Genomic DNA, 27,584 nt, shown 5'->3' with positions numbered 1-27,584 from the left:
ATATATATATATATATATATATATATATATATATATATATATATATACACCCACACACACACCCACACACACACCACATATTTTGCAATATCATTATGGTTCTGCTCCATTTCAAATCGTATTGCAAGAAATAGAATGGTTATATATGTGTTGTATTACCTTGTGTTACTTTTTGATCCTTATTTCTTGTAGGTGATTCTTGAGGAAGAGATGTGCGTTTGGCTGGAATGGGACTTACATCCCCAAAGTGTCCGTCTCTTTCATATAAGGGCTCAGTCAGTTGATGAGCACCATCACCAGCTAAAAACCCAGAAAGCGGGGTCTTGGCAGGATTTTTTAAAAACGTCACTTTAGTTTGACTTTCAGATGGTTTTCTGGTGTCATATGATGTTAGAGGGGGGGTCCTGGTAGCTTTGGGAGAGAGCAATCTGTGTGGCCGTCTCCTCAGTGGGGAGTCTGGGTGAGGAGCAGGATACTGTGGGGAAAGTGGTCTTGGGATGAGCATGTCTGAGATGTTGGACACCACTGCCCTCTGCTGGTAGTTCCTATAGGCTTCCTCAATAGTCTCAGCTTCTCTCTGTAACTCCAGCATTCGGGCTTTAGCATCAGCAATTAGATCCATGTCAGATTCCAATGTGTTACCCCAGGTGTGTTTTTGCAAAGATCCATCTGCTTTAGACAAATCATAATGTGCCGTGGTCTTCAATACTGTTCTGTCCACATATATGTCAGGAGGAACCAGGTGATCAGAGCAGATCTCCAGAATGGAGCGGTCAACAAGAGAAGGCTTGGGGTTACGCAGCACTTCATTTTCAAGAGCTGCCATTAGGGGAGAAATCAGAGGAAAGGAGGGGAAAAAAGAGGAAGGAAAGATGAACACTACATAGGTACGACTACAACCAACCACCATAAGAATAGAAAAGACAATAGACAGACTATTGTCCTTCTTATTTTTCTATCAAGGACTTATATGATGATATATACATCTATATACATCCTTGATAGGGTCATCAGATGCAAAAGTGATGACAACTAATATATAGCTATCACTCTAAGTACACAACTCATGCAACATGCTTTGTGAAAAAAGAAAGAAAAATACCATGCTTTACTGTCCTATTATAATACTGTGTGACTGTGTGCTATTGATATAAGAAAATCTAAAATTCTCTCCCTTACATCTGCAAATGCACAGATAAATGTAAAAGAAGTTGAGCTGTTTGGAAATGAACTCAATAAAATAAAACCAAATCTATGACTATTCTTTGATTCAACAGGTTTATCTTTGGCATCTTTGCACTATAATCGCTTAATAGTGGTCTGAATCATATTCCTTGTTTCATTACTTATATTTTCAATAAAATATGTAAAAATGTATTTGTTAAATTGCTGTTTTGAACAACAGGGCTCCAAGGGGTCAATCCTGGGACTGTTCCTGTTTCTCTTCCTAAATCTAGGGGTAATAATGGACTCAGACTTGAACTTTAAACAGCCACATCAAATCAATAACATCTGCCGCTTTTTACCATCTAAAAAGAATCGCAAACATCAAAAGTACACAGTCAAAACCAGACCTGGAGAGACTTATCCATGGATTTGTTTCCAGTAGGTTAGACTACTATAACGACTGCACTCTAAGAACCTCTGGGACTGAACTCCTGTTGGTGCCCAGAGTCAGGACTAAACATGGGGAATCAGTGTTTCAGTTTTATGCAGCTAAAACCTGTAACAGTCTCCCTGAAGATGTGAGACAGGCCTCTAATTTGATAATGTTTAAACCCAGGCTCAAAATGGTTCTGTTTAACTGCGCATATGGCTGACAGGTTTTTATTCTGCACTCTTCTCTTTTAGTGTTAATTTTATGATGATTTATGATGTTTTGTGATTTTAATATCTTTCCTATTCTCTAAAGCACTTGGAATTACTCTGTGTACAAATTGTGCTATACAAATAAACTTGCCTCGTTTTGCCTTGCCTGTTCAGCTTTTACCTGTTTGGCGCAGTGCAATGTACCTTGCTGTGTTTGCTGCAGCTGCATCTTAATGTCATCCACATGGTTGTTCATCCACTTGGCCTTCTCCTCACACTCCATCAGCTGTGCCCTGAGCTGAGCACTGCGCTCCACCTGCACACATGCACAAATGCTCAGTGAGTCATGATATATATTATATATATTAAATATTAGTCCTCAGAGCTAGACTAAGGCAATACATAAATTATTGCTCTCCAAGGTGAGCCATCACTGAGGGTTTGGGTTAGCTCACAGCATGTTTTCCCACAGTCAGATATTGTCTTGATACTGACCTCACTTTGGAGCTGAGCCTGCAGCACCTGTTTCTGTTTGTCCCCGTCTTCCTCTGCCTGTCTTCGAGCGCTCTGGATTCTCTGCATATCTGTGTGTAAAATGAGGTCTTCTTTAGATTAGGGTTAGATCAGAAGTGAATCATTAAAATTAAATTATTATAATCCTCTGTCACATTCAAATTATTGACACTTTTTTTTCCTTTTTTTACTCAGATTGTTACATTGTATGATCACTGTGGGTGAAATGAAAGAATTTAAACACTGTATGGATCCAGGCTTGTATTGCACAGGACTTGGGCCTTAAAATTAGTGAGCAGCAGTTAGATAAAAGACAAAAGCATGGGTTCCCTGCCACATCCTTGTACAGTAATACTCCTGTAGTCCACAGAGATAGAAAATTAGGCCTCTATCTCCTCTGCAAAGCTTTCCTATCCTCTTCACTTTGATCCTGTCCCTCATCCACTCAGCTTCTCTCTAGAAATGTATGTGCAAAGATCCAAAATTGTAGCAGAGAGGCAAGAAAATGCACTGCGTCAAAGGAATCAGCGAATAGACAAGCATGAAATAGTTTACATATAGTTAGTTAAAGATCCCGTCGTTAACTATGACAATGCAAAAATAATAAACTCAATATGGAGGTAATGGTGTCACAATTGCAGAGGAGACTGTAGTTACAGTTATAAGACCATATGTATGCTGACGCCTGGGATGAAGCAACTCTTACCTGCACGCAGATGGCTGTTCATCTCCATCGCCTCCTCCAGCTGTTTGCCCAGCAGTCGCAGCTGGCTCTGTAGCTCCGCTCTCTCTGATTGAAGGCTTGTGTAGTTACTCATGGTTTCAAGCTTCTCTTTAAGCAACTCTTTTTGTTCAGTCAGTATAGTCTGCTGTTGCTGTGCCATGTCTAGTTCAGTCTGTTCAGAAATGGAGATGGTTCTGACTAAATATTTAGACACTGTTTGATATCACACACCAGATTATTCACAATGCTGCTAGCCTAACATTCTTGATATGGCATACCTATTTTCCTCCATCTAAAGAGCCAAGAGAATAACACAATTTGTGTTATTTAGTTAATCTTATGCTAACTTGTGGGGCATGATTCTCAGGTAATTATTTGAAAAATGAATGCGCATTTGATTACCACATATAATAGTGACAGTGTTTACCTTCAGCTCTTTAATCTCTGAACATAGTCTAACATGCTCTTCCAATTTGGCGTCCAGTTTAGCTGACTCCTTTAAAAGACGCTCCGTTTCCACTACAGAAATAAATTGACAAAATGTAGTTTAAGATAATTATAAATTTACAAAAGATAAGTTATACACACTTTTATTTCGGGTCTCATTTTCTGTCAATTTTTCTGTTCTCTTGACAAATTCTTCCTTGAGTTCAAGCTGATACCTGATAAAAAACAAGAAATGTTTTTTTTGAAACAACAGAGAATTCAAGTAGGATTTCAAAATGACCTACAATACCTAGAAAGTTCATTTCTAAGTCTTTGGTCATGTGTGTCCTCCAAGGTCTTCACAGCCACTTCCCTTCGCCTCAGCAACTCCACTGTTGTCTTCACCTTTTCCTCATGAATCCGACAATTTCTGTGTAAAAACACAAACTCATTTTTCCCACAACCTCCCCTTACAGGAGCTCATCACCCAAGTTAAAAAGTAATAAAAAGGAGTAGTTACTTTTCAAAAGCCTCCATTTTGATCCTCAGCTCACTCTCCCTATTCCGAACTGCTTCAATTTCCTTAAGTACTTCTTGTCTTTGCATGTAGACATTTTTTTCTTCAATCTATAACAAGAATATATTATATATCAAAATAGTGCCATAACATTTAGAGCACAATATTCTACTACTTTACCTCTTGCTGTTTTTGTAACCGGGCTATGGCGTTTTTCTCACGTTCCATGAGAGCTTTTGTTTTCATTTCATATGTCTCCTCCAATTCATGTTTCAGTTTAACGATTTCTTTGTTAAATTTGGCTTTTTCTGCCATCTGCACTTTAGCAAGTTCAACATCTTTAAAATGTTGCAACTATGAAGCCAAAGATGAGATGGTAAATTAAAATTAGTACATTTAGAATCACTTGAAAGAGTTTTTAAAATTAATATACAATTCATTACTGTAATGTTGTGTAAAAAGTTTGCACCTTTATTTTCATTTCATCCTGTAGCCGCTCTTCAATTTCTTTTTTATACGACTCCAACTTAGACTGTAGAGTGAAAAATGCATTACCTCTGCTAGTATGATTGTCATATTCCATGTCAATCATTTTCATCTTTTCAACTGGGAAATACAAAAGAGAAAAAATATAACCAATGGTTAAAAGCCTATTTTAACATAACAAATATACAAGGCATAAAAGGCAAACCTAGTGAGTCCCCATAGCTTGACATGTTGGTTGTTTGAGTGACCACATCATTGCCTTGTTCATGGATGGGACATTGGCTTAACTGTACCAGGAGAGACATTAGGAGACCTGAAGGGGAGAAGTAGCATTACAAAGGTCTGGGTAATATAAAGCATGTTGGTTAAATGAATTCTTACTTTTGTCACAATTTACTTGAGCCGACTGAAAAACATGATACCGTTAGTATTACTATTTGTCAGTAAATATTCTGCTTTGCAAAGAAACTCTGTGACGTACCAGTGCTTTGTACAAAGATGACTCTGGAGCAATTTTCACAAACTGAAGAATATCTTCTTTTGTAAGCATCTATAAAGTTTCATAAATACAATGAACGATTTCATTATTTAGGAACACAAAAAAAAAACAAATCCGAACTTACCTTGTCTTTGCTCAGACCACATTCTGGGTTAAATACAGACAGGCTGTACTCATATCCTGAGTTTCGAAGATAATCAGCCACTAAGCTGTTACAAACTGTGGCCCAACCAGAATCACACTTCACAGATGCTGGTGACTTGCTCTCTGTCAAAGGTGGGTGTTTTAATTCCTGGATCAGCTGATTCCTCAGTTGTGTCTAAAGGAGACGAATAGTTAACAAAGCACAAAAACCGGGATGACAAAAAGAATGTGACTTACTTTTAGTGTATCAAGCAGTCCTTTGCTTTTAAATGTTTGATAAAGTCTCTTTCTTAGTTCATCGGGAGACAGCGCTTCTTCCCTGGATGCAGACATAATTGCTTCTTGTTTAAGAAGTCGGTTATAAGAGAACAGGCACTGTGTTAGTTTCGTATCATGCCACGGCGTCCATCCTCATTCGATCCCTTGTCCAATCTGAAGCAATCATATCAGACAAAAAATAAGTTGTTTAAAACATATTCCAAAACGGAGATTCACTTGATATCAGCCAAGCTACAACTGCTACAAACAAACCCCCGTGACGATCTCTGGCAGAGGCGTGTCTTCATTTAAAACCGTCAACGTCAAATTTGCTTCAGGCTCTTAGTTATGATGTCACGCTGTTTTGGCTTTTCCAGTGGCTTTTTAAGCAGGATGCACAACATGGTACATCTTGTAAAATACATAGACATGATCAAATCAGTGTGTGCTTTTATTTTTGTACCGACAGATATATTTTACCACCTTGCCTTTTTATTTATTATTAGCTAGTGCGGAACTATTGTTTTGACGTCATTATCTTGCGACCACTTAGCGCTTCACAAGGAACCAATTGACAGGTAAACAAATGGCGAAAAAACAACTCTAACATGATTGTGTTTAGTACTAGAATTTTGGTTTTACTCAATTATAAAAGCACGACGCGCGGGAATGCACAATATTTTCCCTAGGATATTTTCCCTCTACTATGGGCAACTATGATAATGCGATTGCTAGCTTAGCCGCTATAAGCAAATGTCTTACTTTGTTTCTATTAACATGATTATTTCTGTCCAGCTAAAGTTCAGGATTTCATAATAAAGGATGTCTGGTAGTTTTTATTTTGTCATGGTTGGGCATCATGACAACCCCGTATTTGAGATGGAGTTCTTGCCAAGTGGGAAGCCTGAGTCAAAGGTATCCATTTCATAATGTTGCATTATTTTTTCTTTTGTCTTGTCAACTCGTTGCTTTGACCTTGTGTATCTAATCATTTACATGTAAATAAACATGTTTATTGCCTTCAATAATGAATGCTACATATTTCCATTGACCACTGTCAATTGAAATGTTAATAGTAATGCCATTTAGATTTTCTTCTCTCAACGCTAGATTATTTCTTTTAGCAGGTTGACTTCTTAAATGGCTCGTTCATTACAGTGATCTGAAATTTTTTATAACATTTGTGAATGCAACTCTTCACAGGACGATCATCGGCACCTGAACCAATTTATTGCACATGCTGCACTGGATTTAGTGGATGAAAATATGTGGTTGTCCAATAACATGTATTTAAAAACTGTGGACAAATTCAACGAGTGGTTCGTCTCTGCGTTTGTCACCGCAGGACATATCCTTTTGAAACTTAAATAAAATAACTCCATATTGTATGAATTTGTTACAATTACTGTTTTCTTTAACTAACCATACATATAAGATTCATTATGCTCCATGATGTAAGACAAGAAGATGGAATCAAGAACTTTTTTAATGATGTGTATGACTTGTATATTAAGGTAAGTATTTTCATTTAAAAATACTGTAATTCTGTATTTTAATTTATGTTTTTCTTCCAGTTTGCTATGAATCCCTTCTATGAAATCAATGCACCAATTCGCTCAACAGCTTTCGAGAGAAAAGTGCAGTTTCTTGGGAAGAAACATCTTCTGAGCTGATCTCACTGGTTTAACCCACAGTTGTTCTGGAAATGCATGTCCTCCACTTGTATAATATGCCCCCTTAACAGCTTAAATTGGTCTTGTCTATTGCCCCAAATTCCATGGACATTTTTCAATGTACATTTACTACCATTTGTATAAGTTTGTGTATATCTTTATCAAATTGCCTTCTTTTTAATCATAATACATAAAAGAGAAAAAAACATGTTTTTTGTGAGATTTATTTTTTTTATTTTAGTGACATTGCAGTAATAATCATTTGATTTGTTTTAGATCTCATGCCAGGATGGTCATGTAACCCAAGGAGTATGGTTGTTTGTTGTCAAATTTGTATTGAACCTAAAAATTCAACGATATTTCCTGTATAATTTCTTAGATTAAGTAAAATAATCATTTCAGAAGTTTTCAATACACCATACAAGTATTATACATGTCTCAGTGCCTTCAACAGACAACCTAAACAGATAGTATGTTAAGACAATCTTATAAAGTGCAATCATCACAAACCTTGTTAGTTTCAAATATCTACCTTAGTTATTTTTTATAGGTAAATATTGAATTGTATTAAATATGATAAATGGTTTGATAAATACATTGGTTTTATCATGTTGGGGAATGCATTTACAAAAGGCATAGCAAAAAAAAATCTTATACACAAGAAGCAACACAAAAAATGTCTATAAAAGAATAAAATATGCATATGATTAGCAAAGAAAACATTAGAATTTTAGTTATATGTTTGGATTTTTTGCTTGTGAGATGTCCACTCCATAATCCTTAAATTCAATTCTAGCTTGTATTTAGTGTTTTGTTTACCGCCACTTAGGCAAAAGCCACCTTTCAGCTTTTCTGGCTATTTTCATTATTATATAACAAATCGTAAAGTCAGTAGAATTAGCATGATTTCTTATTTTTTAACAGCACTGTACCACTGAAACCCCTCATCACAAAGCATTAAAATTATTAATGTTAATCCTGTGCATGTTATGAACAGCAAGTGGCAGCAGAGCGAGGCTTTCTGTGAAGCTTGACAGTATCTGTTGGAATAAGGTGGTCCGTTCTTTCATCCATTGCCAACACCCTGCGTACCGCCTCCTCAAATGCCACGGCAACATTGGTGGCATCCTTGGCACTAGTCTCATAATAAGGATAGTCACCATTCTCTTGGCACCACTGCTGAGCCTCTTCAGTGGACACTTGCCTTTCCGTCACATCTACTTTGTTTCCCAATACCACAAAAGGAAACTTCTCAGGCTCCTTGACATCAGCATAATAAATGAACTCCTTCTTCCAATTGCCCAAATTAAGAAAACTTTGGTTGTCATCTACACTAAACGTAAGTAGACAGCAATCAGAGCCACGATAGAATGGAGTTCTCAGACTTCGAAAGCGCTCTTGACCTGCAGTATCCCAGATCTGCAGAGTTACCTGGTGGCCATCAACCTCCAAGTCCTTGTTGAGGAATTCCACTCCAATAGTGTGAAAAAGATGGGCATCAAATTTATTGGTGACATAGCGATTCATGATGGAGCTCTTCCCAACTCCTCCATCACCAAGGAGAATGACTTTCAGCAGGGATGTTTTGGACGTCATGACGTTTAGCTTTGTGCAACAATCCAATAGTAATGATCTAGTTTGTACCAAAACCACATACACATCAGTATGTCACAATTCAAGTATGTTTACTCACAAGATTTCAATGATGACTGTATGTGTAAATCTTACCCAAGATATATTGGGTCTTCTTTGCTTCCAGATCATGCATTCAAGACTCTTTTCTCGGTCACGTGGTCATTTTTGTCATGTTGAAGCATGGAGCAGCTCTGTCGCTTAAAGTTTAATCAGCTGTAACACAATAACAGAACAAACATTAGCGTTCAGTGAATCATTACGAACAAGGAAGTCGTTTAACTTTGACGACGTTTACGTCGTACTGGAATGAATAGGCTATAAATTCAGAATACCCGTATACCAGTATGCATAAAATAACAGATTGTAACCCATTTGAATGTTTCAGTTCTGTGTTAGCTCCTTTAAGCTACAAGACCAAACAGAGCTGAAACATTAGTGCACTGACATGATGCAACTCGTGCATTGTATCTTACCGTGCTGTCTTAAATGAACGTTTTCCCTTTGTCGACGAACAATTCACCAATTACAACATATGACAACACTTAACAACACCTGTAACGCGGGACAGAACAGCGTACAACTGGATTGGGTTTCCTGTAAAAATCCTAACCCGATGTACAAAGCAGATAGCACATCAAGCTAACGTAAGCTACACAGATCATGTGATCATGCTGCGCGCGCGTACGTAACAGGACGTAACTGTCACTAAATAAAACACGATTCATTAATAAATCTTCCAGGTTTATATTTTTTTTCTAATGTCTTAAAGAAGTATTTAACAGTCTGTCCAATTATTAACTATATTTCAACTGTCGCTGATTATAATATTTAGAAACCACCACAAGATGGCCTACTCTGTGGTATATGATGATCCACTGACATGCTGGGGCTGGTAAACTGCAGTAGAGATGGATCGAAAAGGTAAGTAGATAACTTTTTCTGTGATGTATGTGAGCTAACACGGCTACATAATGTGAGTATACTAACCTTAGATAAAATAGAAACTGTGTTAGTGTTAGCCTGTTGATTTTTAGAACATCTTTGCAGCTCTGTAAACCTGGCTAATTATAGACTACTCAAAACATTGTAGAAAAACATATTTATTGTATTTTTGTACATAATAAGCAACATTTACAGCTGTTATGCACCATTACTTAAAGACTAATATACTAAGCAGCCTTCAGGAAATTACACTTACATGCTTTAAGAGAATTTACATTAGGCCTACTTCAAAATCATAACTTTTTAGACAACTTCAGTTAATAGCTACACAGGCCTACTGAAAACTGAATACTGTAACTTTATCCATCACTGTCCCTGAGCTCTGTAAGAAGCTCCATACCAAAACTGAACTGAGCTTTGACAGAGTAGACCTAAATATGAGATTTTAGTGTACCTAAATAGTGTTTGGACTTGACCACATCAGGGGATAGGCCATTGTTCCGAAGAAAAAATGAAATAAAATAATTACATCACATTTTATAATTAACAAGAACAGGTTCCTAAAAGTCTGGGCTGGTATCATCTTGACACGGGCCTGAAGTCAGCACAACGTTATCCAGTCCAATTTCTCCACCAACACCACCTCCTTGTTGAGCTTCAAAGATGATCTGGTAAAAGTAAGTGCTGTATTAATATTTCACTTTTCATACACTCAATACATATAGTGCAATTCTTCTTATAATACAAATCTTTTTCAAATTGCCTTCTTTGGTGAGAAAATACATCAATCAAGTATGATTTACCGTTTCTGGTGCCTTCTCTCTCCAGGCTACAGTGAGAAACTCTGTCTGCCAGGCCTGGTTTTGGCTTTGGCTCTGCTCCCATATTGGATAAACATTGTTATCCAGGAGGACTCTGAGGGTGCCAACATTGTTGCCCACGACTCGGAAGTCAAACGTGAGACAGAAGCTGCCCTGCTGAGCCCGGTCGCTCAAGAGCAACTTGAGCTTAGCTATATCCTCTTGCTCTCCCAGAAATCCACTCATGGCCATGTAGTACTCAGCCCCTTAAAAGATCATATGTTAGTGTTTGAATTATTTGGTCATTGTGATATCATTGCATTACCATTATCATGATATGCTACGCTCCAGTCCATGTCATCACTCTTGTCCTGGACCCACTCACATCCTCCCTGATCAAAGTTACAATCCATGATAAACTCTATGGAGGAAAAAAGTCATTATCAACATAATGGTTTTCTCAAAAGCAATTTTAATAATGTCTCTCTTACCTTCCTGAACTGGAGCGATCTCAATTTCTTTAACTTCTGTGGTGGGGCCAAACACTGACTCAAATTCCTCTGAAACTGTTTATAGAGATTACAGAAAAAAAATAATTGTGAATTTTCTTAAAATATATATTTACATTTTGATAATTACTTCCTCGAAGGTATAACTTCACAGTTATACATTTTGTTTCCATTCATAGGTGTTTTATATAGAAGGTATTCTCTTCACTAATCACTATGAAAGAATAAGCAGAAAGGGGCTTTTAGCCAGCAGGTGTAGACCTGCCCTGCCGTCACTCATGTCTTCATAGGGAACTAAAAGTTGAGGATGAAGCCCCTGAAGCGTTTAAATGCAGTTGGAACAACCTTCCCCCCTTGTAAGAGTCAGACAAGTGACAGCTGGGGTTATTGAACAGCCGCAAAGGGCTAGTGTTGGAGAAGCTGGAGGGCTGATGACAGACCTCCCTACTCGGAGTCAAGTCTGTTTGCACAACAGCTGTTTTGGGAAATGTAATAAAAGGCTTGTAGACTGAGCTGCTCTGGAGAGATGAAGCTGGCCCAGGATAAGTTGTATCCGTAAGGCTTCACATGTCAGGAGAGGAAAATTCCTACCTCGAGGTGGCGGATGTCTCTAGGCCCCCCTCGTCTTTTCAGAAGTCTCTTCCTCACATTTAGGTGCTTGATTTATATGGTGATTTCATCCATAGATAAGTATAAACCAAATGCCACCCAGCTGCAGATGTGGGGAGTCTATGAAATTAATGCAATGACACTCACTGAACACATCTCCTCTGGGGTTGAGCTGGTTGTTCTCTTCCTCCTCTTCTTCTGTGATCTCTTTTGGTCTTTCCTCATCAGGACTCCCGATGTAAACCTCTCCATCATAGTCAAAAGGCTGCTGCCTGACCTTTGGTGGCTCTGTGACAGCTGGCTCTGGGATAATGTTTTTGATGTCCTCGTTCAGATGTTTGCCAGGCTTCACTGGGGATTCAGAGATGACTGCAGGAAGGAAGGCAACTGCATTAGACATTACAAGCAGGAAGCCCAAGAAACAAATGTTATCTTGTTTTCTGGTTTAACAGCTGTTATTTTGTTTTCTCAACACTGCAGAAACAACCCTTGAGTAAAAGTTCACAAAACCTACGACATTGTTATCTTTAATCGCATTAATACAATCTTGGGCCGTGCAGGGCCATGCTGAGTTTCACATTTATTAAGATGCACACCATATTACAAGCTATAGCAAAGTTGGTTGCAAGGGTGCTAACAGCCAAAGCAGTGGCACTGATTACTTTAACATCTTACCATTGAGAAAATCATCTGGGTTTCCTCCAGGTCGTAGATAAAATGGTTTGACTATAAAATAAAGGTATGTTTAACTGAGTTACCATGACACTGTGACACAGTGACACTGTGACACTTAAGTGTTATTATCAGGCACACAGCTCCCCAGCTCTATATAAAGTGGCCTACTTTAAATGCAAGCCATGTTTCCCTCCACCTCTAAAGAACTGACTTATGTTGAATGTCTTATGTTTATAAATGTGTTTCTCTGTAGTGAAGAGTACATCTGTAGTAAAGAGCAGGTTCAGGAAACTGCTAGGAGTTAAATGCTGCTAATCTGACCACTCACAATAAATGGTAAACCTATTTTTGAAACAATTTTATAACTACAATAGTTATACTTAAAAAAAAAGTCATTACCACACAATTCATTTTAAATACAGATTCAGAAATAAACATAGTATTCTAACCTGAGCATTCAAAGCCATTGCCTCTGAATCCAGACTTGCATCTGCATTTATAGGATCCTTGAGTATTCAGGCAGGCTGCATGGTGACTGCATTTATGTACGCCACTTAGACACTCATCCAGATCTGGAATCACAAGAAGTATCCGTAATAAGCAGAGGGAGGGACAAATATTCAACACATATGTTGTGTACCTTACCTACACATTCATATTTGCCATCAGTGTATTTGAGATCGTAGCCTTCTTGGCACTTGCAAAAGTAGCTACCAAATGTGTTTACACACTGTCTATTATAGGGACATAGGTTCTTGCCAGTAACACATTCATCCACGTCTGATATGTAATGAGAAATAGGCCAGTAAACATTATGAACCAAGTCTCTCATAAATATATATATTTGTTTAACTTGATAAGTGCACTTATTTCTCACTATTTGCGTATAAACTCACCTACGCATGTTCTCTCGTCTTGTCCCAGTTGCAGGCCAGTGGAGGGGCAGAGACAGCGGATCTCCCCATGAACCTCCTCACAGCCATACTGACAGTAAGCCAGAGAGCACGTCCTGGAATCTTCATTTAAGCAAAGCCGCATAATTACAGGTTTCAAGTGCTCCTTTTCTTTGTGTTTTAACTGTTACTTACTTGCACAAGAGCCATCAGGCATCAAAGTGTACCCATTCAGACAGTAGCACTTGTAACTCCCATGAGTGTTCATGCACCGATGCTCACATGGACGTGGTTTCAACCCACACTCATTTAAATCTTTGAAAAGTATAGAAATGCAAAAATGATGTGTTCAATGTGTTCTTACAGTATTAATTTCTTGTTTACCTTGATTGCATGTCTTCCCAGTGTATCCAGGGAAACACTTGCATTTGTTTGGACCCACACACTCTCCATGCTTGCATCCATGCTCACACTGAGCTGTAAAAAACATTCAGCATGAGGAAATGACCACCAGAAATAGTTTTGGTTGGAAAATCACAGACCACCACTTCCTATTAAACAGAGCACGGTGGCTCTGTTCCAGCCAGACAATTGCAACACACTGTAAAAAAACAGCTAAAATACCTTTAACAATGGCCAATTACCTGGGTATGTACATGCATGCATTTATAATTAAATTGTTCTTACCTTCACAATGTCCTTTACTGTTTTTCTTCCAGCCATAACAACACTCCAGTCTCCTGCCATAGCGACACACACCTGGTTGGCTGCCAGTGAGGACTTGCCTGTGGTGTATTTGCAGAGGACAAGTACATCATGATATCAGGTAAGATGTATAATTCAAACTATTAATTCTCTATTCCAGACATAATCAATCTGTCCTAAAAGTGATCTGTGCAGGGGGTAAAACGTAAGGTTAAAGTGATCCAAGTTAGGCCCATAATTTTTGGTGAAGTGAAAACATCCCTATAAAGTCACTCATCACTGTAAAAGCATGAACTCCTGTAGAACAGTAGTCAGCTAACAGGATATAGGCTTTAGGTGAAGAGAAGCATGCTAATAATATACTGGCTGTACAGTATTGGATATCTATTTAACTTATGGTAAAATGAGAACATAGTATAAAGTTATTTTCTCTGGCATTAAGAATCTCTGGCTCTTGCATTAATTTTCAGTATGTAACAATTTCATGCTTTGTATGTAAGCTTTATTATGTAAATTAGCTCATAAACATTGCATTGAACATCACAGACCCATTACTGATTACTTAATTGATGTTGGGCACATTTCAGGCATAATACTAAAAGAACATTGGACTATATATCATAGTTTAAGCTTTCTGTCATCTCCACATCATCAAACCCATAACAGTGAGTGATCTATATGTTGTCTGCAGTATCTTAAAAGCAGCTTGGCTCCAGTGGGTCGTAAGGGAATCTGAGACTAGAAATCCACCAGAATAGCCTTTCAAATGAGTGAGACAGGTGCTTTTGAGTTATCAACAGTTGCTGAGCCACATTTAGCAGCATCTTCGTTCCCATAGACATTTTTAGCAAAGGCATTAGTGACAAAAATATTGAAACCAAAGACAAGTTTATTTGTGTAAATTATTTTTCACTATCATTCGACTTCATAGAAACTAAGTCATGCAAAAATGAATACAAAACTGACTTACCTACTGGCATTTGCGCAGTCTGTGTAGATATATAGCAAAAGAATTAGTGTACCAATCAAGTTGAAAAGCTGCATGTCTGTAACCTGCAAGAGCTTGGTTCTCACAGGGATGACTGTTATTGTTTCTACTAGTCCACTCAGGGTCAAGGTGCTTGGCCAGGAACAGGTTTACGAGACGTGTTATATATCCAAAATGTGATTTCAAAAGTTGTGGCTCCTGTGAAAAAAATAGATTCCCCAATTGCAATGAACTATATTCTTTGTGCCATAATTCTCTTGCTATTCGTCCTGTCTGAAATTCCAGTCTGGAGTGAAACAGTGCTGTGAGGGATAGGTTGTGACTTTGTGGAAGTAGGAATGGGTTTACCAAAAGGGGGGTATAGGGAGGTGTGGTGGTGGGGGGTGGGGATTAACTCAGGGTTCTCCTCTACACACAACACAAGTCCATATTAAACTTTCCTTCACTTTGAGGATTAGGAACCTTTTCTAATCCTTTCCAATTGTACATAGAGTTTTAGCTCCTTTCCAATTCAACTTAGCAGATTTCCTTTATACCTGTATCATTACCGCTGTAAGAAGCATAGGTCTGTTATTAGCTTCTGCTCTCTCTTTGATGTGGTTCTCAGTCACAGGTTACATGGTAAAAGCCCCTCAGATGCTAGCTTCAACTTTGACCATAAACAGGTTTAATGGTTTTTCACACTTCTAGGGTCAGTTCTCACATCTGTTTCTGCTCTGTTTAGCTCAGGTGGGGTTCCTGGTTTGTTTGTTGTTTACCTCATTCCCTATAGTTGGTCAACAGTTATACAGAGTTGGGTCGAGTAGCCAAAATTTCTACTCAAGTAAGAGTAACGTTACTTGAAAATATTACTCAAGTACAAGTAAAAAGTGGCACACAGATAATAATCAACTAAGAGTAAAAAAAGTATTTGGGGAATGAAAGTCTAAGTTATGATTTGAAAGGAATGCAACTGAACAAACAAAACATTGAATAATGCACAAATTCTGGTATTTCCAAAGATTAAAACCACAAATATCTCAAGGTAAGGTGTAAGAAATGCAGGTGTTCAAATCACTTAATATTGTCAACACGAAGCTTTTGACACTTGATGTGAGTGAGAAAGCAAAACCTTTACTCAAATAAGAGTATTGTTACTTCACACAAAATATTACTCAAGTAAAAGTAAAACTACTCTGAAACAGGGGTGGGATTTTGCCAGAAAATAAAATTGTCTTTTTTTTTCACCAAAAAATTGATTTTTGATTCCATTTTCAGTTTCTTCTGCTCTCTCCACTAAAACTGTTCTGCAAACTATAGAAAATGGTAAAATTGAAAAAAGATTGCATGCATTCAGTCATCTTACTGAACTCATTGGTCATTGGGCAAATCTTTTGTGAGTGAAATAAGACAAACCATCACATGAAACATGAATCCCCAACGTGTAATTTGACATCACTGATTTCAGAGTAGTCAGGGTTGCATAGCCCTTTGATACACTCTGGCCCTGTGGCTGCACTGAGCAGCCTTTCTTGCATTTTCAATTCAATTCCCAATGCAAGAAAGTGGGGGAAATAAAAATCGAAAAAAAAAATTCGAAACAAATTGATTTGAACTTCGATTAACGATTTAATCGATTTTTTTGCCCAGCCCCACTCTGTAAAGTGCAATTTCTTCAAAAAGTTACATTTAAGTGAATACAACTGGGTAAATGTAACTACCCACCTCTGCAGCTTAACACCATCAAGTAATGTTTGTTTCTCAAAATTGCCTTACAGTTAATAACAAATATTTTATAAAGCAGCAAAAATTAGCACAATGGAAAAGAAATGCAAAATAGAATAAGAAACATTCTTCAGATTCAATAACTAACTTTAAATGAATCTTTAAAGATGCTCTTTTGTCTTATTTAAAGCTTAGCAATCAGGAACGTATGGTTTCTTCTTTTCAACCACACAAACTACTATTTTAACATAAAGACATTTTCTATTGTTTGTATATTGAATGTTTATGGAAAAAAGCAGTTCAAAATCTCCTCTCTGGTTTTCTTTTGTTTCACTCTCTCTGGCACCATTTAGTTTGTTTATGCAGGTCAAACATGTGGACTTACATCCCAATTATAGTTTGCAACCTGAATCTGTACATGTGACATCTCAAGTATCCGGATCATGTCAAGTAACCACTGTGCAGTGAGTGCATGTGCAAGGCCTGTCACTCAACTGTAATGAAGTGCTCATCCTTACAACAGCGCCCTCATCTGTTCAAGACTTGTCTGTTACAATAAGGCTCCTAATATTTACAGTATCTAGTGGCATATCTTATCTACACCCATTGCTTGTAGTGATTTCCATGCTTGCAGGGTTCTAATAAAGTAATATTATTCATTTCAAATTTTCGTCAAACAAATTGTGATGTAAAATCAGCATTTAGAAATGTGTTTAAATGTACTTGAGTAAAAATATCGAGTTCCTGTGTTGTTCCTTTTCTCACACTAGAGGTCCTTGTCTCACCATGTACAGAATATATTTTTGACAGATGGCTGCAGAAGAGTAATGCATGATAGACAAGGAAGTACATATACAGTTTCTATGGGTTTTAGAATGTTGAGTAATTAGCTGCCAATTTGCCAGCACAATCAACAATTTAAAACAAAATATTACTTATTACTTACTCAAAACATTGCATATAACTGAAACCCATGAACTGATTGGGTAACAGTTAGAGTTCCTTTTGAAAATAAAATAAGTAGTCTAGTCTAATCTACTCTAGTCTTTATTGTTATGGATTACTTACCAATTACTGCTCCAGAGTTCACTCTATATTATACAGCTCCAAAATGTGTGGGAGGACTTATTGTTTTCTTCAAAGCTTTAGCTGCAGTGGTGATTACTTTATATTAATTGCTGACACATTTTTGCCACTGTATTGAATAAGATTTTGACTATAAAAGGAAATAGCGAGCTGTTGAAGAGTTATTTTGAAAGTGATGTACACAACCACATCCTGCTTTGAATGGAGCACTTCTGAAGTGTGTAGCCTACACAACTAAGGTGAAAAATGAACGAATTTCAACTATCGCAGAGACATATTTTGGTCTGCATTCAGACAATACCTGTGTGCACAAATACCCCAATAGGGTTCTCAAAAGTATAGGAAATGGGATACTAATCAAAACTAAAACTAGTACCAAACAAGTATAACAAGTATAAACAAGTATAAGACCGTATAGACTAGTATTCGTCCATGGACCACTAGGGAACCTACTGGATGACACAGATATAAGGCCACTTGGCAATTTAAAAGACAGTACTACTATGTAATGTTAATGGGAAATTCTATTATTTAAATAAAGAGTGTTTTTAGTATCATCGTGGTATTGGAATTGGTATTGAGTATCAAGTCTATTCTTTAGTACTAAGTTTGGAATTTTTGTGTCGTGACAACAATGTACCACAGTGACAAAGGACTAGGACTATTAGAGTGTCATGTTGACATTGTGCAAGAGGTTAGAAGACAGCAAATAAAAACTTTTAGGTCATGTTACTTCAAAGTATGTCTTTTAAGAAGCACTGGGTGCTGATATTCCAGGTAGTAACTATATCTATATCTTGCTTTGGAGTTGATAGTCTTTCATAGTCAGATATATTCTGCTTATGGGAACTTACTTTGATATACAAGTTTAATATTTGAGTAGTATTTATGTCTTTGACCTCCTCCTGATTTTACAGTGACCCCCTAGCTCCTGAAACTCCTCTTTGGTCCAGGTGTTGGTGCTGGGACATCTGCTGCCCACTGATTACACAACTAAAGGCTCCTGCTAAGAGACAAATCAGAGAGATGTACCTTAAGGGACTGAGGATGTCTGCTTCAGAGTGACTGTGGTGGCCTCAGCTCAGCACCATCCGTTAATAATGTACTACTTTATGGTGATGTGATGGAGAAGCACCAGATCTCTCCTGGGGCTTGATGAGTTTAACCACATTATTTATTGAAAGCTTGTTGTAGTGTTTATTCTGGACCTAGATTGTTTTTTTGTGTTGTAGTCATAGGCATAGGTAGCCTAGCTTTTTTGTCCTTGATGTGGGCTTGTGTGCTAAAGGTTCCTCTTAACAGCACACTGCATGAAGTGAAAATAGTCTACACACAAAGGTCCCAAATAGCAGAAGTTGTATTTGTATTTAATCTCCACTAAAGCAGGTTACTGACTGTAAATGGCGCTTGCAAAAATACAGATTCCAGTGGAACCATTAATTAGTCAAATATTAAACCCCTGCTAGTCAAAATCTTAGGGTTGCTACACTTTCACATTAAGCTATTATTTATCCTTGCTGAAAACAGCCTACTAGATTATATTAAATTGGATTTTGGGAGATGTATTAATGCTACTACAAATGTAAACAAAGCTATAAGCATTTGGATCTGTGCATATATCCCCAAGTTTAGTTTGGCCAGCCCACTCAAAAGACTGTTTCTATCATGAAGACTGATCCAAGAATATGCTTCCTGTGTATCCAGCTAACTTAACAATTTATAAAAGCAATTTTAGCTTTTTGCATAGCTACATGGAGCTATGAACTTCTGGACTACCCCCATGTGAATCCATATTGTTTTCATAATCAAGGCACTAACATTTCACTTGTCATTTCAAGCAGTTGCTGTAATGCTGCATGCTGTCTCGCCACATCCTGTTACAGCTTTATGCTCCATTCTTGGTTTTCAGTCATAGTATCAGTGCTTCATTAGTCAAAATATCTTGGCTACCACTTAAAAAAGAGAGAAAATGGCTTTAAATCAGATCATGAAGAAAATGGTAGTAATAAAGTGCTCAAAGGACTTGATCAAATACGTGCCTTTACAACATATACAATATTGTACATACGGTAATTCAAAAACAGTGTTGTAACCTATTTTAATTCTGTTGGCACTTTATGGCCTCCGCTAGTGCATGGTCTAGCTAATTATGTATTTTCGTGCCTACTTGTTTGTGTGCCAAAACATGCCTAAACAAGCTATGACAAGTTACGACTAGTGCTGTATACAACAGGCTGCTTAGAACTTAACTATGCAGGCATTAAATCAACCTGTGTCATTATGAGCACAGAGAATATATAAGAGCTTCACATTGTTCTCATTACATCTTTCAATTCCTGCCTTTAGTCACACATGATAATTTCCTCTGTCACATAAAACTACCGGTATATATTATGTTTACGTATGTGGTCCAAGTTTTTGTTTAGAACCATTTTTGCTATCTGTGTCATGCAGTTAAATATTGTTTTGGTATATGTAGTTGCAAATTTTCAATCTAGTTAACAATTTGTTTACATGCTTCTCTAAGACTGGATGAGCCAGTTTGTCTTGTGTGTTCACCTATCAATAACAACTGACTTTTCCCATCATGGGTGAAATAAGAAAGACAAGGATGAAATGACAAAGGCTGAAACCTGTTCTTTATTCTGGGTAAGAGCGAAGACTTGCACCTCCCCATCTTGTCAGAAAGGAAGGGCGTTTGTGAATATAGTTAAAGTTAAACTACATGTGGCAGTGTGGAATTCTTTTATTTCCAAACTAAATATAGTGCTCAAGCAAAGTTTAACAATAAACCGTGTTATAAATTTAGCCAGCACAAAATGGGATTAATGGTGGAAACAGCATTCATCATTAAAAATAAACTTTAAGTGTCGTAAAACTATGGCATATAGAACATGATGGGACAGGTAAGAGATGTTGGTATTTTTCCCAGAGGCAAAGCTTATTGCATTCTTCACTTGAGAACTGACAGTTTTCAAACTACCATTGACACACATTGTTTGCTGGTAACCACTGGCCCATAAGATCACTATTTAGAAGATTAGCACATTACACCTGCATTCCACTTTCAGAGGAACTGACAAGATCATGCAAACCCAAAACAGGCTTGCCATTAAAACAGCTAACAAGAACAACAAGAGGCGTCTGATATTTGGGGTTTCTGACAGCATAAAGAAGGATGATATTCACTTTGTATCATGTTGCAGCAGATGCAGTCACTTCCTGTTACCATGAAATAAAATAACGGGCAAGAACAGACCTTGTTTTGATATAGTTCCTCTTTTAAAGACAGTAGTTTAAGATTTATATTCTGTTTGGTTGCATTAAAAAAAGATGCTGGGTGACCATTTTTAACATCATGGATTGGTTTGTAACTTCTATCACTTTTCATTAGTCTTGGCATTTTATATAGACTTAAAACTTTTTGATGGGCACAGAGTAGCATGTTTTATAGTCTTCATTTTTTCATACAACCTTAACTACCACTTATATTTTCACCTAGAGTTCGTCTTAGACAGCACCGAGAGTCTACGCCCTGAACAGGTAATCTTCTACCATGTTCCTTTGCTTGCCCCCACAAAAAAAACAACACATCTTGGGAAAGAACATGCACCAACTTCTGATTGCTTACTCTGAACTCAACTGCCATTCACACTGTACTTGCACAATACTGATTTCCCTCCACGCCTTTAACTGGTAAAAGTACTAGTGTTCATGGATTTGTCAAATACACCACAGGTTCAAGAAAAAATTCCCATACCAAGAAAACAATTTTTATTTGCATTTACCACATGTGAATTCCCAAACTCTTACAAAAACAGCTTGCTTGTGCCCAGAGCGCTACATCTCATTGAGCGTAGGTCCTCCAAATGTTTAAGGCAATAACTCTGCACCACAAGACAAGTCCAAGCCAGACTTCCATTTCTGTACAGAGCCGATTACGGCATGGAAATGTAATAGCAGGTGTGATGGACATACTGCAGCTTGATGGACCACGGTGAGGGGGGAACTGGGTGTTTAGTCAATCATTGGGTCTTTTCCTGCTGGATTGCTGCAAGAGAGAAGTAATCACACCAATTTAGTTTACATCTAGCAGTTATACAATTACAAAAACACACACAAAACTTACTTTCTTTGGTTGGGAGTGTGTTCTTCTCCAGGGTTTCAGTCTTCTTCAGCTTAGATTTGTCGAAGGTTTCCACTTCCTTGACGTCAGGTTTGTCCGACATGTTTTTAGGAGCTCTAAAAAAATAAATACTGATTTTTAACGAGAAACTTCAAGAATTGTATCTGTAAACTTTGAGTGGACTAGTTTGAGGAACTTGGTAGAACTGAGAAAATTCATAGGTGCAGGTGTCGCACGCGCACACGTTAAAGTCATTAAACTAATTAGCCCCTGTTGCGGATGAAATTAAACGACAAATATAGTAGGTCATGCATGCAAATACATATTAGAAAGGCCACGGAGCTAAACCCAAATGCAGAAACAGCGTATTTGCATATTCTTACCAGACAAAGGCCAGCTGAGATGCAGAAGTTTGACTCGGACACCAGGCTGCAGAGTGACGTCTGGAGCCGCCTGCAGACATTAAATAGCGTGCTGTATGCAAATAAGCTGCAAATACACGCCCCAAAGCAGGGACCGAGAACTTGTGTTCTTACATGTCTTCTTAAATAGGCTATGGAAAATTCATGAACAACGCTATTTTTAGCGAAAGTATTTTTTTTTTCTTAACAAACCATTCCGTAAAATTCTGTTCTATTCTGAGATAAGCGAGGGTCAGCCTCGTTCAAAATTGTTCACCTCTTAGCTCCTTGGTCCTAGGTCCTAGTCCCTAACTCCTTTACCTTTGGAGTTACGTCACAGGGTCAACCATAAGAGTCCCAGGAAGAGGAGGAGGAAGAGGAGGAGGTAGAGGAGGCAGAGAGGAGAAGGAGAGAGAGAAGGAGAGAGAGGAGAGGGAGAGGGAGAAGGAGAGGGAGAGGGAGAGGGAGAGGGAGAGGGAGAAGGAGCTTCAGCTGCATGTGGAGCATCCTCACATGACACTACAACACCCACTAAACGGACAACAGTAAGGCTCCTCATTGTCCTCTACGGTGCAGATTTTAATGAAAATATCAGACTGACTGTACTTAAATGACCTCAGTGTTTGCACATAAGGGAAGCTGCTGCTCTGCAGTAAACCTCACAGACAATAGATCTGTGACTCTGAAAACTTTAAACACAAACCACCTCCAACATGTCGATGTGTGCCCATGCACAGAAGAGAATAAATATTCTCCAGACTCACCATCAGCTGCACGGCTTCTGCTCTGTCCTCTGTCCCACAAATAACCCCTCAAATCCAGTGCTTTAGTCCGTCTGCAGCAGAGCAGAGCGAAGTTTATGCAAATGAGCCATGTGGCTTTGGTTTGTATAAAGGTAACGTGCGCAGATCTTCCCTTACGTCATGATGTAGTCTACAAATAAACTTTTGTTTGCATACTTATGCAAAGTTGCGTTTGTCCAGATAAATGAATTTTATAAAGTCTGTGGCAAAACTACTTTCATTGCATACAAAACTCTTCGTGCAGAGATCGGCCAAGTTCACAAACCTTCAGGTGAAATTCGCACTGTATTATGGGATGCCTCATAGCTCCTTACCAGTAAGGAAGCTCCCGAGGTTCATATGCCAATGGAGCTATGAAAGGAAACATGCAGGCCCTTTTTTCTAACTCCAATTTGACACATTCAGAACGAGCCTCAGTCTACAGTGGACATAGGTCTATTTCATGATGTAACAGTGACATCAGGTGGCCAAACAAAAAGCAACAACACAAATGTGTACACAGAAATAACACGTTTAAATTATAATAAGTAGGACTTAAGTTTTTATGATATTGTTGACTTAAGTTACTACAATCTAAAAGGAACAGAAGGAACAAAAAAAAAAAAAAAAAAAACACATTCAGAACCAAAGTTATGGAATGAAATATTTCTGTGAAAGGAGTTCATTTATGGAATAGTCTTGACAAATAAATCAAAAAGTGGAGAACAATTATGAATGATTTACGAAATACATTAAAAAGTATGGAAGTATGGAAAAGAAAACTAAGCTGCTGTGCAAAAAGTCAGGATATGTGTCAGTGATGGATTAATGTTTGTGATTTACATGAAATGTATTGAAGTGTTTTAAAATAACTATCAGTGTTAAACTAGTGTCTCTAGTGACTAGTGTCTAGGGGCAGATAACATAAGATTTCTCTTTTGCTGCTCCTTTTCATTAATTTCTTGTATGTTTAACTTTATGACTCAATTGATTTATTATGAATGAAATAAACTAAACAAAAAAACATAAATAAACTGTTTGGTCTGTGTTTAAACCACGTAGCTTCCAGTGTGACTGTATATTAGACTCACACATTGGCTCTGTACATTACTTTATTGGAGCAAACACACAATTTTTTAGTTATGCAAAAAGTAAGGTATAACAATAATAAAAAAAAAACAACATAAACAATAAATATGCTCTATTTATGCTTTAATGTACTGTCATACTCCAAACACACTATTTGCTGGTGAAATAGTTAATGTATGTTTTGTTGTACAGACACTCATTGTCCACTTTGATTATGTTTTTCAGGTTCTGCCAAAACCAGGACTGGGCTGCTGCAGTTTTGGGCCACACTAGGACGCTTTTGTCACACAGCCTTTTCCTCAGGCGCAGGAAATGTGAATGCTGCAAAACTGGTTCCAGCATCAAAACCAATATAACATCAACATTCTCCTCCAGCAGTCTTTGGTGAGCGAGATACATGGTCATCTTGAACATACCAGACTTCACATAGTCCTCTGTTAAAACAAAAAGTGTTTTACGACTGTTCCTGACGCTGTGACTTAGGTTGTCCAGAAGGGGCGTTCCCGGAAACCAGTCCCGCTCCTCCAAGCACAAAGGATGGGACTTCTGTTCCTCCCCCTCCAGTTTCACCACAAGTTTCTCCATCACCCATTCAGACACATATGGGTCTCTGGTGTCGTAAGCTACAAAAGCGTCGTAAGCATTTTGAGTTGAGTGGAGAGGGCTGTATCCTTTGAGTTTTGCTTTTAAAAGATAGAAAATGTAGAATGCATCCCAGTATAACAGATGGGCGGCCATGGTCACAAACATGAAAACAAAAATAAAGGAGCTTGTGACAATATAGAAATTAAAAGCCTCAATGTCATTTACACATTGCTGAACGTCAAAATAAATTAAAAGTGGACGTTTTGGCATCCTCGGCGTGGCACACTTCACATTAGTAGTCAGCTGGGGTATTTTTATAGTACTACGTTCCAACCACAAAATAAAATCTAATGAATCACAAGTGCATTGAAAAGGGTTATTATCAATGTACAACGTTTCCATCTCACTTCGTAGATCGGAAGCAAACGATGATTGGTTGATTATAGTTAACTTGTTATTGTTCAGATAAAGAGTATTAAGTTTAGCCCCAACGGTTAAAAGCCGATCTTCCAGTTTCATGATGTGATTGTAGCTAAGGTCAAGCACTTTCAGTGAAGGAGCATTGTCGGATTTGAATGTCAACTTGGATAAAGAATTGTGACTTAGGTTTAATACTTGAAGTTTGTGAAAAGGTTTAAGCATGTTCCATTCAAAATATGGAAGTAAATTGTGGCTGATGATTAGGTGTGTAAGGCTTTGTGGGAATTTTTTATGCATTTTCTGAGGAATCTGTTTAATGTTATTGTATGATATGTCCAATACGCTCAAATTAGTCAGATGAGTGAAAATATTAAAATAGGCTTTGTCTCTCCAAAGCTCCCCGAGATTATTTTGTTGAAACTGTAGTTCTGATAATGATTTGCTATGTATCTCTTTTGTGGTTAATGCATTAAGGTTGTTGTAACTCATATTTAAAACTCGCAAAACTGGCAGGTTTAGTGTGAAGTTCAAATTATGTGTGATTCCAACTGCTTCAAAGTAATGAGAGTTGTAGCTAATATCTAGTACTTCTAGTTTTGGCAGGTCTTTGAATGCCCAGTTGTAAGCCAGATCAATTTTATTGAAAGACAAATCCAGGTAGGTTAGGTTGGGCAACGGGGAGAATTCAGTCCCATTAAGTGCCACAGAAAATCCATTATGTGAGAGGTTCAAGCATGCAATGTCTTTGTAACCTTTGAACTGTTCCTCAGAAATAAAGAAAAGATTGTTTCTACTTAGAACCAGAACATTCCCGGCATTATAGCATTCCTCCTTGACATGTCTATGAACCTTATAGTCTGGAAATCTTCTAGTGAGGGGTGAAATGGAAATGCTGTTATGCTTTTGATAATATTGTGTATTTGAATGTGGAGCATTCTCCACAGAAATTGGATACAGTCTGTTTTCAGAAAGTAATATCAATTTCAGCGGTGAGAAATTCTTGAAAACATCGGGGGCAATTTGAATTATAAAGTTAGTTCCCAAGTTTAAGGAGGAGAGGTTTTTGAGTTGATATAAAGGTTTGAGGCTTTGAGCATAAATGAATTTAAAAACCACTGCTTCCAAATGTAAATTAACAAGTGACTTAAGATAGACAAAATCCTCAGAGAGATTCACTGTTTTAGGATATGACTTCAACCCGTAATTAAATGAGAGATCTAGTTTTTCTAGTTTTGGAAGGCATTTTAACCACGGTTGTTTCCCAGTAATTGCTGTGATTAGGAGATTAAATGGTAGCAGAAGTGTTTTGAGATTTGTCATGTTTTGGAACCAAAAAGGGCTCAAATATTTAAGAGAGTTTCCTCCCATGTTAAGTGTGTTCAGCTTTGTAAGGTCACTGAACGCATGATCATCAATTCGAAGAGTAGTGTTTTGGCAAGGGACACAAGGATATGGAGCATTACTGCACCGTGGGCAGTTTCCTTGTATCAATAGATGTGTTAAATTATGTAGTCCTTGAAAATCATCCTTTGATATATACTCTATGCGGTTTGTCTCCAAGTTTAATTTCAAAAGAGAGCTGGGTAGATTTTTAGGAACATGGGTTAAATTATTTAAGGCCAAATCTAAATGCTCCAACTTTGTCATGTTTTCAAAAGCATCGTCTGTGATTTTGAAAGAAGTGTCACATGGATTGTCGCTGAAGCAGTTTTTGGGTAGCCATAGTTTTGTGATGTTTTCCACGGCAGAGAGTTGTTGTCGGTCCAGACTCACAATGTGATTTTCACTAAGCTCAAGGATTTGCAGACTGACTGGCAAGTGTGTTGGTATATTTTGGAGTTGAATACCACTGAGTCTCAGGATTTGAAGATTAGTCAGCTTCATGAATGCTTTTTTATGAATGATCACTTTTTTATTTCTGTTGACCCATCTGAGATCCAGCACAGTAAGGTTGAACAGCTTTGAGAATGCATCTTGTGAAATTAGTGGAATGGCATTTTCTGTCAAATTCAGCTCAGTTGCGTTCGGAAATATGTGGTCTGAAACGGCAGATATGTTCTTCAGATGTCGCATTGAACAATCAAACGTGACATTAGATCCACACTCGGTTACATCACAGGGAAATTTACGTGGCATCCAGATGGTTTTACATGTCTGGTTTTCGTTATAGCAGTCACATCCAGCTATCAAACTCATCAGTAAGTAGAGCCATGCAATCAATGCCTGTAAATGGACAAGGTAGGATTTTAAGTATATCCACCAGAGGGCAGTCACTATTTATTTACTATTACTATTTTATCGTCTGTTAAGTCTTTTTTTTTTTTTTTTTTTTTTTGAAGCTTCTAACACTATTGCATTGTTGAATTTAAGTTGTTTTTTTGTAATCATTCAACAGTATCATAGTTTCAGTACGTTTTCCTACCTACATTGTCATCACTAAATTAAACAAACAACATACATTTTGAATATTCTTGATTAATATTTCTGTTTAGTGATTTAATTCTCTTAAAACTAGATAAAATACAAAACTTACCATTATTAAATGTTGTTAGTGTCCATCAACAAGTGAAGTTCTGAGTGTCTAAC

At 37.6% G+C, this 27,584-nt stretch overlaps 6 protein-coding genes and 1 long non-coding RNA gene across 8 annotated transcripts in view; 2 read left to right on the top strand and 5 right to left on the bottom strand.

The window, feature by feature from the left end:
* The window catches only part of ofd1 (OFD1 centriole and centriolar satellite protein), a 7,848-nt gene extending 2,144 nt beyond the window's left edge, over nt 1-5,704 (bottom strand). Inside the window, exons 1-16 of the mRNA XM_055230856.1 lie at nt 5,650-5,704; nt 5,356-5,550; nt 5,099-5,293; nt 4,957-5,025; nt 4,857-4,881; nt 4,681-4,788; nt 4,459-4,595; nt 4,170-4,343; nt 3,993-4,099; nt 3,783-3,902; nt 3,635-3,708; nt 3,474-3,565; nt 3,029-3,218; nt 2,305-2,393; nt 2,014-2,125; nt 160-819 (exon numbers count right to left, since the gene is read on the bottom strand). Of these exons, the coding sequence (XP_055086831.1) occupies nt 160-819; nt 2,014-2,125; nt 2,305-2,393; nt 3,029-3,218; nt 3,474-3,565; nt 3,635-3,708; nt 3,783-3,902; nt 3,993-4,099; nt 4,170-4,343; nt 4,459-4,595; nt 4,681-4,788; nt 4,857-4,881; nt 4,957-5,025; nt 5,099-5,293; nt 5,356-5,451 (2,248 nt within the window). The 5' untranslated portion in view covers nt 5,452-5,550; nt 5,650-5,704. The remainder of the gene's footprint in view (nt 1-159; nt 820-2,013; nt 2,126-2,304; nt 2,394-3,028; nt 3,219-3,473; nt 3,566-3,634; nt 3,709-3,782; nt 3,903-3,992; nt 4,100-4,169; nt 4,344-4,458; nt 4,596-4,680; nt 4,789-4,856; nt 4,882-4,956; nt 5,026-5,098; nt 5,294-5,355; nt 5,551-5,649) is intronic.
* LOC117389877 (toll-like receptor 8) lies at nt 1,927-27,584 on the bottom strand. Its single transcript, XM_033987610.2, has 3 exons — nt 27,532-27,584; nt 24,126-27,221; nt 1,927-1,942 (listed from the first exon to the last, which is right to left on the bottom strand). The coding sequence occupies exons 1-2, from the start codon at nt 27,532-27,534 to the stop codon at nt 24,144-24,146; spliced, it is 3,081 nt and encodes a 1,026-aa protein (XP_033843501.2). The 5' UTR covers nt 27,535-27,584; the 3' UTR covers nt 1,927-1,942; nt 24,126-24,143.
* Nucleotides 5,875-7,199, top strand: trappc2 (trafficking protein particle complex subunit 2). Its single transcript, XM_055230859.1, has 5 exons — nt 5,875-5,954; nt 6,172-6,291; nt 6,580-6,728; nt 6,809-6,890; nt 6,951-7,199. Exons 2-5 carry the CDS (start codon nt 6,199-6,201, stop codon nt 7,047-7,049), a joined length of 423 nt encoding a protein of 140 aa, XP_055086834.1. The 5' UTR covers nt 5,875-5,954; nt 6,172-6,198; the 3' UTR covers nt 7,050-7,199.
* rab9a (RAB9A, member RAS oncogene family) lies at nt 7,956-9,365 on the bottom strand. The gene is made up of 3 exons (XM_033987531.2): nt 9,158-9,365; nt 8,778-8,897; nt 7,956-8,682 (listed from the first exon to the last, which is right to left on the bottom strand). The coding sequence occupies exon 3, from the start codon at nt 8,643-8,645 to the stop codon at nt 8,037-8,039; it is 609 nt and encodes a 202-aa protein (XP_033843422.1). The 5' UTR covers nt 8,646-8,682; nt 8,778-8,897; nt 9,158-9,365; the 3' UTR covers nt 7,956-8,036.
* Nucleotides 9,771-15,129, bottom strand: egfl6 (EGF-like-domain, multiple 6). Of its 2 annotated transcripts, XM_055230857.1 has the most exons (13): nt 14,788-15,129; nt 13,800-13,897; nt 13,497-13,589; nt 13,308-13,427; nt 13,116-13,235; nt 12,865-12,999; nt 12,669-12,791; nt 12,220-12,270; nt 11,692-11,913; nt 10,918-10,992; nt 10,752-10,847; nt 10,430-10,692; nt 9,771-10,294 (listed from the first exon to the last, which is right to left on the bottom strand). In XM_055230857.1, the coding sequence occupies exons 1-13, from the start codon at nt 14,859-14,861 to the stop codon at nt 10,187-10,189; spliced, it is 1,578 nt and encodes a 525-aa protein (XP_055086832.1). In that variant the 5' UTR covers nt 14,862-15,129; the 3' UTR covers nt 9,771-10,186. The 2 variants fall into 2 exon arrangements, with proteins under 2 accessions (XP_055086832.1, XP_055086833.1); XM_055230858.1 differs by lacking the exon at nt 12,220-12,270 and having other exon boundaries at nt 9,828-10,294.
* On the top strand, nt 10,221-24,566 carry LOC129457321 (uncharacterized). Its single transcript, XR_008649192.1, has 6 exons — nt 10,221-10,297; nt 10,455-10,583; nt 13,144-13,265; nt 13,832-13,938; nt 24,219-24,377; nt 24,477-24,566. It is a non-coding gene; the product is annotated as an uncharacterized LOC129457321 (long non-coding RNA).
* Nucleotides 21,355-22,191, bottom strand: tmsb4x (thymosin beta 4 X-linked). The gene is made up of 3 exons (XM_033987533.2): nt 22,105-22,191; nt 21,725-21,837; nt 21,355-21,646 (listed from the first exon to the last, which is right to left on the bottom strand). Exons 2-3 carry the CDS (start codon nt 21,822-21,824, stop codon nt 21,621-21,623), a joined length of 126 nt encoding a protein of 41 aa, XP_033843424.1. The 5' UTR covers nt 21,825-21,837; nt 22,105-22,191; the 3' UTR covers nt 21,355-21,620.

This window comes from Periophthalmus magnuspinnatus, chromosome 21, assembly GCF_009829125.3.
Source record: "Periophthalmus magnuspinnatus isolate fPerMag1 chromosome 21, fPerMag1.2.pri, whole genome shotgun sequence".
Lineage (NCBI taxonomy): Eukaryota > Metazoa > Chordata > Actinopteri > Gobiiformes > Gobiidae > Periophthalmus > Periophthalmus magnuspinnatus.
Note: the sequence above shows the minus strand (reverse complement) of the source record. Positions and strands in the feature narration are given on the sequence as shown.

Bases quoted from the DNA above. Each gene is read 5' to 3' on its own strand.
- trappc2 (XM_055230859.1), top strand. From the start codon at position 6,199: ATGTCTGGTAGTTTTTATTTTGTCATGGTTGGGCATCATGACAACCCC. The intron at 6,292-6,579 runs GTATCCATTTCA...AACTCTTCACAG, and splicing joins GTGGGAAGCCTGAGTCAAAG to GACGATCATCGGCACCTGAA. The intron at 6,729-6,808 runs CCTTTTGAAACT...AACCATACATAT, and splicing joins TTTGTCACCGCAGGACATAT to AAGATTCATTATGCTCCATG.
- rab9a (XM_033987531.2), bottom strand. From the start codon at position 8,645: ATGACGTCCAAAACATCCCTGCTGAAAGTCATTCTCCTTGGTGATGGA.
- egfl6 (XM_055230857.1), bottom strand. From the start codon at position 14,861: ATGCAGCTTTTCAACTTGATTGGTACACTAATTCTTTTGCTATATATC. The intron at 12,271-12,668 runs GTTAGAATACTA...TTTATTTTATAG, and splicing joins CAATGGCTTTGAATGCTCAG to TCAAACCATTTTATCTACGA. The intron at 11,914-12,219 runs GTAAGATGTTAA...TCCTTCCTGCAG, and splicing joins CCCAGATGATTTTCTCAATG to TCATCTCTGAATCCCCAGTG.
- tmsb4x (XM_033987533.2), bottom strand. From the start codon at position 21,824: ATGTCGGACAAACCTGACGTCAAGGAAGTGGAAACCTTCGACAAATCT. The intron at 21,647-21,724 runs GTAAGTTTTGTG...TCTCTCTTGCAG, and splicing joins CACACTCCCAACCAAAGAAA to CAATCCAGCAGGAAAAGACC.